This window comes from Apteryx mantelli, chromosome 25, assembly GCF_036417845.1.
Source record: "Apteryx mantelli isolate bAptMan1 chromosome 25, bAptMan1.hap1, whole genome shotgun sequence".
Taxonomy (NCBI): domain Eukaryota; kingdom Metazoa; phylum Chordata; class Aves; order Apterygiformes; family Apterygidae; genus Apteryx; species Apteryx mantelli.
Window position 1 is genome coordinate 6,168,585 of NC_090002.1, and position 8,811 is coordinate 6,177,395.

Consider the following 8,811-nt stretch of genomic DNA (forward strand, 5'->3'; position numbering starts at 1 on the left):
TCCGGGGGCTGGTTCACCCGCCCGGCATCGCCGGTTCCCGGTTATCCGCGGAGCTGCATGGTGTTACCTGCCGAGCCGAGCGGATGCGGCCGATATCCAAGCCGGGGAGGTTTTCCCCTCCAGCAGCCTCCGCAGGGCAGCCGAGGATGGGAGCACGCGCGAATTTTTCCACCGTTCAGGCTCTTCCGTTCTTTTCTCGCAGAAAGTTTAGATGTAGAGGAAAAAAACAACCCGCCTGCCACAAACGCGTCCGCTCGTCTTTCTCTTCCCCACCCGCCACAGAACTGATAGCAGAATAACTCCTCAATAATATACATATTTATTTTCTCTTATTTAGTGCTGATATTTACAAAAATTGTGATACTCTATGAAGAATAAATTATATACACTCATGATAAACCAGACAGCAAATGCTCATTTGGAATATGTATGTACACAGATCTGTATACCTATATACAACGTTCAGCCTTATTGACCTGGGTGTCCCCCAGCCCGCACGAGCCCCACGACCCTGGGGACACCCACGAGTCGCCAATAAGAGCGGTAATGTCTATACACACTGTGCAATTCGGATACAGCTGGTGTCTAAATTTGTGCCTAGCAAACGCATGGTTAAATGACTTGAAATTCCCACGAGTCCTCCTTTAACAGTGTATAGGCCTCTCTCCGTTACTGGTCCCATTTCTCCCGTAACCATGGAAACAAAAGGTTCAGTTCCAGCATCGTTATTACGAGTCCTTCTTGGATTTCCTCTTCCTATTGATGCGCTCAGATTAGGCAACACGGACGGATTGGAGCCAAGGCCCCCGTTTTCCCTTGCGCTCCCGGCGATGGTTAGTGCATGACATTGGAGGACAGTAGCGCAGGCTCAAGCAACGAGGGAGCAAGTGCAAATGAATAACTACAGTCTCGTACGCGACGGAAAAATTTAAAAACACCACCGAACCAAAGAAAAAACCCACCAAAACCCAACCCCAAACCAGCCATACAAGTCTGGAAAGAGTACGCGGCTCCTGCGTGGCCGCGTATGCACGCGCAGACCTTGGCACAAGGCCGTTGGCACGCGACGCTCTACAGCTCCTCGAAGCCAAACCGTTGCCCGGAAGAGAAACGCAGCTAAGGAATTTATCTGTCTCTGCAGACAGTCGGGCTGGGGGATCGCGTCAGCTTGTGCACAGCCCTCGTCCCCCCGCGGGGAGGTGAGCAGCAGCTGGCCCCGATGGGGGGACCAAGGGGTGCACTGGACCTGGAGGAGGTTGAACGCTGGAGGAAGGACCCACCACCTTTTGTGGGTGCAAAACCAAACGGCTCCGGGTTGGGAACCAAAGACTTACTGCCGGGACCCCCAGGAACATAGACCCCGAGGTGGCTGTGCTGGCTCCAAACGCTGACACCGTCCCTTCAGCCATCCTGCCCCTCGCCAGGACCATCAAACCAGGATGGTTGGAGGGAATTGAAATTCTGCCATTACCAAAAAAATAAATAAATATATAAATAAATAACACCCCACCCTGTGTGCTACAGCGGTTGCACCGCAAACAAATCCCTTAGATTTCATTTTGGCTTTGCTTGCATAGTCACAGAAACATGAGCAACGGGCCCAAGCTGGGAATTGGGATCCAGATCCAGGTGTTGCAAAGCTGCTGGTTTGGGGACAGACATGAGCCGCGCGCCAACTTGGGGCACCGTGTTTCGGCCCCCACCTCCACGGCAAAATCTGGATCTGTCTCTGTGCTTGGGCCCATCTCGAGACATATTGCAAACTCCGGAGAGGCGAGGAGCCTTTGGCAGCAATTTCAACAGCTGACCCAGGAATCATCTGATAACAAAGCAAGGCCCTTCCCGAAATACCTCCTCCTCCTCTGTCTTTTTCTCTCCTTCTGTGTATTTATGCACAAATATGCCCATATTTATACACCCACATGCTACACGCTCATAACACCAATCTTGGGATCCTTTTCTTGGGAGAGCACAGCGTTCAAATTTGATGGACTTCGACACAAAACGTCGCTGCAGAGATCAGCTTTCCCACTAAAGCACATCTCCACGTACTGATAATTTTTTTCCTAATTCCCTGATGGTGTCCAGTCAGTATACGAACCTCACCTGAGTGCCCTTAGCAGCTATTTTGGAATCTATTAACGGGCTGATGGGTTGCCTGCAGGCTTGACCATGTGGTTGCATGTTAGAAAGGGACCCATGCCGTAATCGCGGCTCTCCAAAACCATGGCCATGGCACAAAGGATAAAGCTCTTAAAATATGGGTACTGTCTCCTCTGCATACCTAACCATGGCATCTAGGAGGGCCAGAAAGTTTTATTTTTCCATACCATCCATGGAGAGAGGCGAGTATCTCCAAGGGAGGAGGAAAGAGGAGCCCAACACCTAGGTTAGGTGGCCTTATGCCTTATGAGCCTAACGTAGATGGTGTCTCGCTCCCCTGCCATCTGTCCCTTATTTTGGCCAGTCTGAGCCACTACGTTCAATCTGAGCCACTTTGCATCTCGTTTTCACATCCTTGCGGAGTCAAGGGGAGTTTTGGACGCTCAGTATCGCTGCAGAAGCAGGCCCAAAGCCTCTCAAACCAAATTCCTCAAGAAAAAAAAAAAAAAAGGAAAAAAAAAAATCACAGTCTCCTCCTGAAAACTGGTTCAAGATCACATCAGTGAGTCAGAAGCAAAGCTAGAAATAGCACTCGAGCTCCGACCTGCAGGCACAAATCCCATTAAAAGCTATAGGGGAATCATTTCTCCACGCGAGGGAGAGATCTGGACCCTCCTGCTTTTTGCAGCTCGACAGCTCGTTTCTGACCGTGGCCTCCCGTGACCCTCACGTCAGGCCTGACTCTTTGGCAGGGAACACCGGTCCCGGCTGGCGCCTGCCTGCTCAGCACGTGGGCTTGGGTCCATCCAAGCCAATTCATGCAACCGCGCTCGCCTCCTGCCCAACCTTGGGAAGTCCTTGGGGCCACCATGCGCCAATGGGGCCATGGGAACCTCTATCCTACTGGAAAACCATGCAACACGAAATCTTCCACCTTCCCGAAAAACAGCCGCCCTCCCCTTCCCAGGACGTTCTCGGCATTTTGGGAAATGCTCCCCACCGCCTCGCCGCAGGCTCCGGGTACAGCACAGCCGGGGCCAGATGCTCCAGGGCTGGAGATGCCGAGAGGTGAATTTTCCAAAGCCCTGGGAGTTAACCAGTGAGGCGCTTTGCAAAGTCGCGCTAAGTGCCAGCATCCCCCGGAAAAGCCCATTGCAGCCTGGCCTTGGCCTTCGGCACAAAGGGGCTGGCAGCGTGCCGTCAGAAATGCCGGGCTGGGAAATCCCCGGCAGCAAGCAGCCCCGAAACACGGGCCGCGACCCCTCGCGAGCTCACCTCGCCGCGCGGCCCGGCTCCGGGATGGATCGATGGAGGCTGGCCGACCTCCCCGGGAACCGTGCCTGAGCGGCCACTTTGCGCCAGCCCTGTTCCGTTCTCCAGGATGAGCTTTAAAATAGAGATTTATTGCTTGCGATTGCATTGCTTTTTTTTTTCTTTTTTTTTTTTCCTCCTTCCTATAGTACTTTTTTAAGGTGTCAAAAGTGATTTGGGCTTCGGGGACACCCGTTTCAGAGCTGCATCAGCGGAGAGGGAGCGAAGGATTCCTAATACAACGAAACGTAACTCGAGACGCCTTGGAGGCCCCATGCTGCGCGGTGCCGAGCACCTTTCAGGCCCAGTGGGCTGCGTTGGTGCCGATGGTGCTCTGCACCCTGCAGAAGCCAGGACTCTCGTGCACTAACCACGGACACTCGGTAATAATTATAGCCAGGCCTGAATCAATCAATCGCTAAGAATCGGGAGCGATTCCGCTCGGATGAGCGGAGCCACGTCAGCACGAGAGATGAATCAGGCCCAAAGCAGCATTTTGAACCATTGCTGTAGAATACGCTAGCACCGTTGTTTTATTGTTATTATTATTTTTCCCTTGAAGAGCCAGGAAGGTAAGATCGACCTCGCTCGCCTGCTCTGCGATGGGATGCCCTCCTCGTACCCTCGCTCCGCAGCCGTGGCGCGGGGCTCGCCAGCCCCGAATTCAGCCAAAGCAGATGGTTTCAACAGGTCGCTAAACCGCATCCTTCACCGGAGATGCTTTACTGGCCGGGGGCCTCCGAGGAGGTTTGCATCCCTCTCCTCTGGCCTGGGCAGAGGATGGGGAGCCTCTTCCAGGGATAGTCCCCCAACGTGGGAAAACACAAGGAAACCCAGAGCAGCATAGGGAAAGCAAATGGGATTCACCGGAAAGTACAGCCAGGGCTACCCTGACAGCTGGGCGGGCTGAAGCCGAGACGGAGCCCAGCCTCGGCCGTGCCCTTGCTCCGGCGCGCGGGAACAACCCCGGACCTCGCTCGCTGGTCCGGAGCCGCTTTCCCGCGCCGCGGGACAGGGTCTGCGGCAGAGCAAGTTAACGGCGGGGGATGACCCCACGACTATGCGGACCCTCTCCCGTGGCGCCGGTCGGGCTCGCTTGGAGTTTTCCAGCCCAAAACGCTCCATGCCCGGCTATCCCGCGGCCCCGAACGGGGGACGCCCCCGAAGCGCCAGCGTTTGCTGAGGATTCGGCCTATAGTCGCTCTCTAAATATCTACATACACACACGCGCAGGAATCGGAGGGGAAAACGGCTGGAGGCTGCTGAACAAACAAGCCGGGGGCGCCTCTCCCCGCCGTCCCACCCGGCCTCCGCAGCCTCCCGGCATTGCGCAGCGGCAATTCCTGCTCCTGACGCCCGGATTAACGGCTAATTGCTCGCCCCGTGATGAGCGCAGGTGTTTCACTTTCAGCTCACCTTCCTTCGACTCGCGGCGCTCGGGTCCGAACGCTCGGACGCGCAGGCTTTGCCTTGCTACCTAGCCGACCGCAGTCGGCCCGTGCCTTCCCCGAGCCGGTTTTTTAAACAGAGATTTTTTTTTGACTCCCGTGAATCTCCGTCAAGCCGCTGGAGAATCTATAAACACTATAAACATGAATACTGTATAGTCTACTAAGAAAATATATATTTGTGTGTGTATTAAATATTCAGATTCATGCAACAAATACCCATGCAGCTGTACTGTATTACTGGTTAAATTTCACTGCAGTATAAATATATTATAGGCCACAGCGTAGTTGCTCCAGTTTTATATAGAGATATAAAAAAAGATGCTTTTTTTTTTTTTTTCCCAACTCATTTTCAATGTGTCAGTGGAGGTGTCTTTGGTGATCCTGGAAACAGTGGTGATGGAAGTGTCATCTAAATAAAGAAAGAAAATCCAAGCGCTTGAGTTGTTTACTCGGCCCTCCCAACGGCTAGCATCGAAAATTTAAGACTTAATAAATAACGTTCTGCCATACTAATTATCCCTCCCGGGGCCTCACGCCGGCACACTGCAGTGGAGGGAACTATTGCAGCATGCAGCATTCTCCGTTACGAAACACGAGCCCGGGAGACGGGGTCCCACCTAAGCCTGCAAGCCAGCCGGCCGCGCGGAGCCACCTTCCCTCGGCTAAGCCCTGCCGGCCCTTTCCCCAAGCGCTCCCGAAGCTCGGAAGCTGCCCGCCGCCCCCTCGGGAGGCGCTTCGGCGGGTGGGCGGCGCGGGGAGACGTCGGGGGGCTGCTCGGAGCTTCCCCCCCCCCCCCCGGCGGCTCCCCCGCGAGCGCGATGACGCGACCGGGACCCCCGAAGTGCCTTCAACGCCCCGTCCCTTTGGAAACCCACGGGTCTGGGATGGGAGCAGGGAAACAAAACAGTTGGTGCATGACAGCTTATTCAGCGTGGAAATCAAAGGTTAAAAGTCACTTACACGGCTATTGCTTCCCATGCAGAACCAAATATACACCGTAGAAAATACTGTGTTGACTACAATGCAGAGCGGCACTCGATATCTGCAGTTGTTCCACTTCAGCTTTAAATAGGGGACTAGGTTTTAGCGGCTAGACATCGGTGAGCATTTTGGTGATATTAACATAGTTTGTGTTAGCTAGGGTGCAATTGGCTGTCTTCAGGTTCTCCTCCCTAAAATCCTCATTGCTGTTGTTCACACCTTCCTGAATCTCCATGTAATCGGACTTACTAATGGTAGAGGCACTTCTGCTTTTCTTTAGGTCAGGGGAAGAAGGGATCTTTGGGCAGCTGGTCACCTGCAAGTATTGAGCCTGCTCCTCTCCCTCCGTCTCCCGGTGGTAGAAGTAGTTGAAGTTGGACACTATGACGGGCACCGGTAAGGCAATCGTTAATACGCCAGCGATGGCACACAAGGATCCCACTATTTTCCCACCGATGGTGGTGGGGACCATGTCTCCGTAGCCAACGGTCGTCATGGAAACCACGGCCCACCAGAAGGCGTCGGGGATGCTGGGGAACTGGGACTCGCTCTCGTCTGCCTCTGCAAAGTAGACGGCGCTGGAGAAGAGGATGACGCCGATGAAGAGGAAAAATATCAAGAGGCCCAGCTCCCGCATGCTGGCCTTGAGAGTCTGCCCCAGGATCTGCAGCCCCTTGGAGTGCCGCGAGAGCTTGAAGATCCTGAAGACCCGCACCAGGCGGATGACTCGGAGGATGGCCAGGGACATGGCTTGCTGGCCTTGCTGGCCATCCTCCGGCTTCTCAGCCAACTCCGTCCCTAAGGTGATGAAATAGGGAATGATGGCTACAATGTCGATAATGTTCATGATGTTGGTAAAAAAACCCGCCTTGCTGGGGCAGGCAAAGAACCTCACCAAGAACTCGAAGGAGAACCAAATGATGCAAAGTGTCTCTACGATGAAGAAGGGGTCTGTGAAAGAGGTGGACTGCTGGTACCCCATGCTGCTGTTGGAGTAGGGCGGATGGCTCAGCCCGCCGCCGTGCATGTCTTCATTCTCATCCCGAAAAATGGGCAACGTTTCCAGGCAGAAGCTCACGATGGAGATTAAAATCACCATGACGGAGACAATAGCTATAATCCTGGCAGGGCCTGAGCTTTCGGGATACTCGAAGAGCAACCACACTTGTCTCTGAAACTCGTTCTCAGGCAACGGTCTTTCCTCTTCTTTGATGTAGCCTTCATCCTCCCGGAACATCTCCATCGCTTCTTCCCCCAGTTCGTAAAACCGAATCTCTTCCGAGAAGATGTCTAAGGGCACGTTAACAGGCCTCCTCAACCTCCCACCAGACTGGTAGTAGTACAAAATAGCATCGAAGCTGGGTCTGTTCCGGTCAAAGAAATATTCGTTCCGGAGCGGGTCAAAATATCTCATTCTCTTTTTAGGATCCCCTAGCAAGGTCTCTGGAAACTGGGCTAGCGTCTTGAGCTGCGTCTCAAAGCGCAGACCCGAGATGTTGATGACCACCCTCTCGCAGCACTCATGGTCGGTCTCGGGGTTATACGTGTCCTGCGGGTGACCGGGAAGAGCTGCAGCTTCGTCTGCAGGATCTCCGGTAGCAACTGTCATATTTAGGTTTAAAAGAAATCCTTAGGCTAAACTCTTCCGAGTGCCCGGCGGTGGGATCGGACTCAGGACAAGGCTACTATCCTGCAGAAGGACAGGTACGTAGGTGTGGAAGTGTCTCATGAAAAGGCGAAGGGATGATAAAACAGAGAAAATAAAAAAGGAAAGAAAATTGCCCCTGCTGAGAAAGAGAGAGATGAAATAAAGTCGGGGGGGAGGAGAGCAGCTCCCTTCGCTAGCATGTCTATCACCCTCCTCGGGGGATTTTAATCTGCCTTCCTTGGGACAGAGGTCAAAAACTCCCATCTAAAACCCCTGGGTGGAAGAGAAGACACCTGAGGAAGCCTTCATCCGTTCAAAACCAAGGCCGAAAAACGGGCATTGGCAAAACAGAACTTTTGTGGCTAAAAAAAAAAATTAAGAAAAAAAAAAATATATAGAAGGGGGAAGGGAAGCGAAAGGAAGGAAAGAAAAAAAAACCATCCAGCCCCAAACGGGTGCGGGGACCACGCGGGTGCCCAGGAGAGGCAGCTACCGTCTCGGCTCGATGCCGGGCATGCAGTTAAGGGTTAACACCGAACCGTGCAATATCAGGCAATCCGGCGCTAGCCTCCCGGAAAGCGCTAACGGCTCCGGCACGTTCCCGCTCCTCCTGCCCCGGCCAGCAAGCCGCAAGGCAACATGCCGCCCTCCCTACGCGGAGCCAACCCGGGGGGGGCCGCAACCGCCCGGATCGGGGGCCGCCGGCTCCTAGGCTCCCCGCGGAGCGCTGCCGTCGCCCGGCTCGGCCGCCGACGTCCCGGCTCCTGTCATTCTCGGCAAACCACCATGGCACACAGAAAACAAATCACATTACCTGGAGCAGGCAAATCTTAGTGGCGCTTAGTGACACCAGGTATCTGACCCTGGGGAAAATCCTAGGGAGAAACACAGGCTTCCAAGATGCCCCTAATTTCCTCTCTCTCTTCAAAGTTAAAAATAATGGTGAGTCATCGCAGAAAAGGAGAAAGGACAGGAAAAAAAGGGGGCAGCTTCCCGGATGGTGCAAGTCGGGTCTCGTAGTGGTTTGGACCGGAGAAAGCGAGAGAGAGAGGGGAAGGGAGAAGGACGGACGGAGCGAGCGAGTCTTCCCGGGAGCTGTTGCAGATCTGCACTTCAGGGCAGACGACCGTCTGTCTGCTGCCTCCGGTACGGCGGCGGCGGGAAGGTGCTAAGCTCAGCAAAACCCGATGTCCCCAGTGTCCTCGGGAGGTGTGGCATCGCCTGGAAAAAACAGCGAGAAGGTAGGAAGCTGCCGGCAGCATCCGCAAAGCCCCCAGGTCCTCCGGGCAGCCCCCTTTCCCCCCTCCCCGCCTCCTC

At 54.2% G+C, this 8,811-nt stretch overlaps 1 protein-coding gene across 1 annotated transcript; it reads right to left on the reverse strand.

Annotated features, from left to right (window-relative positions):
* Positions 1 to 5,947: 5,947 nt before the first annotated feature.
* On the reverse strand, positions 5,948 to 7,455 carry LOC106484397 (potassium voltage-gated channel subfamily A member 2). Its single transcript, XM_013942582.2, has one exon. The coding sequence runs from the start codon at positions 7,453 to 7,455 to the stop codon at positions 5,956 to 5,958; it is 1,500 nt and encodes a 499-aa protein (XP_013798036.1). The 3' UTR covers positions 5,948 to 5,955.
* Between the last annotated feature and the right edge of the window lie 1,356 nt (positions 7,456 to 8,811).

Bases quoted from the DNA above. Each gene is read 5' to 3' on its own strand.
- LOC106484397 (XM_013942582.2), bottom strand. From the start codon at position 7,455: ATGACAGTTGCTACCGGAGATCCTGCAGACGAAGCTGCAGCTCTTCCC.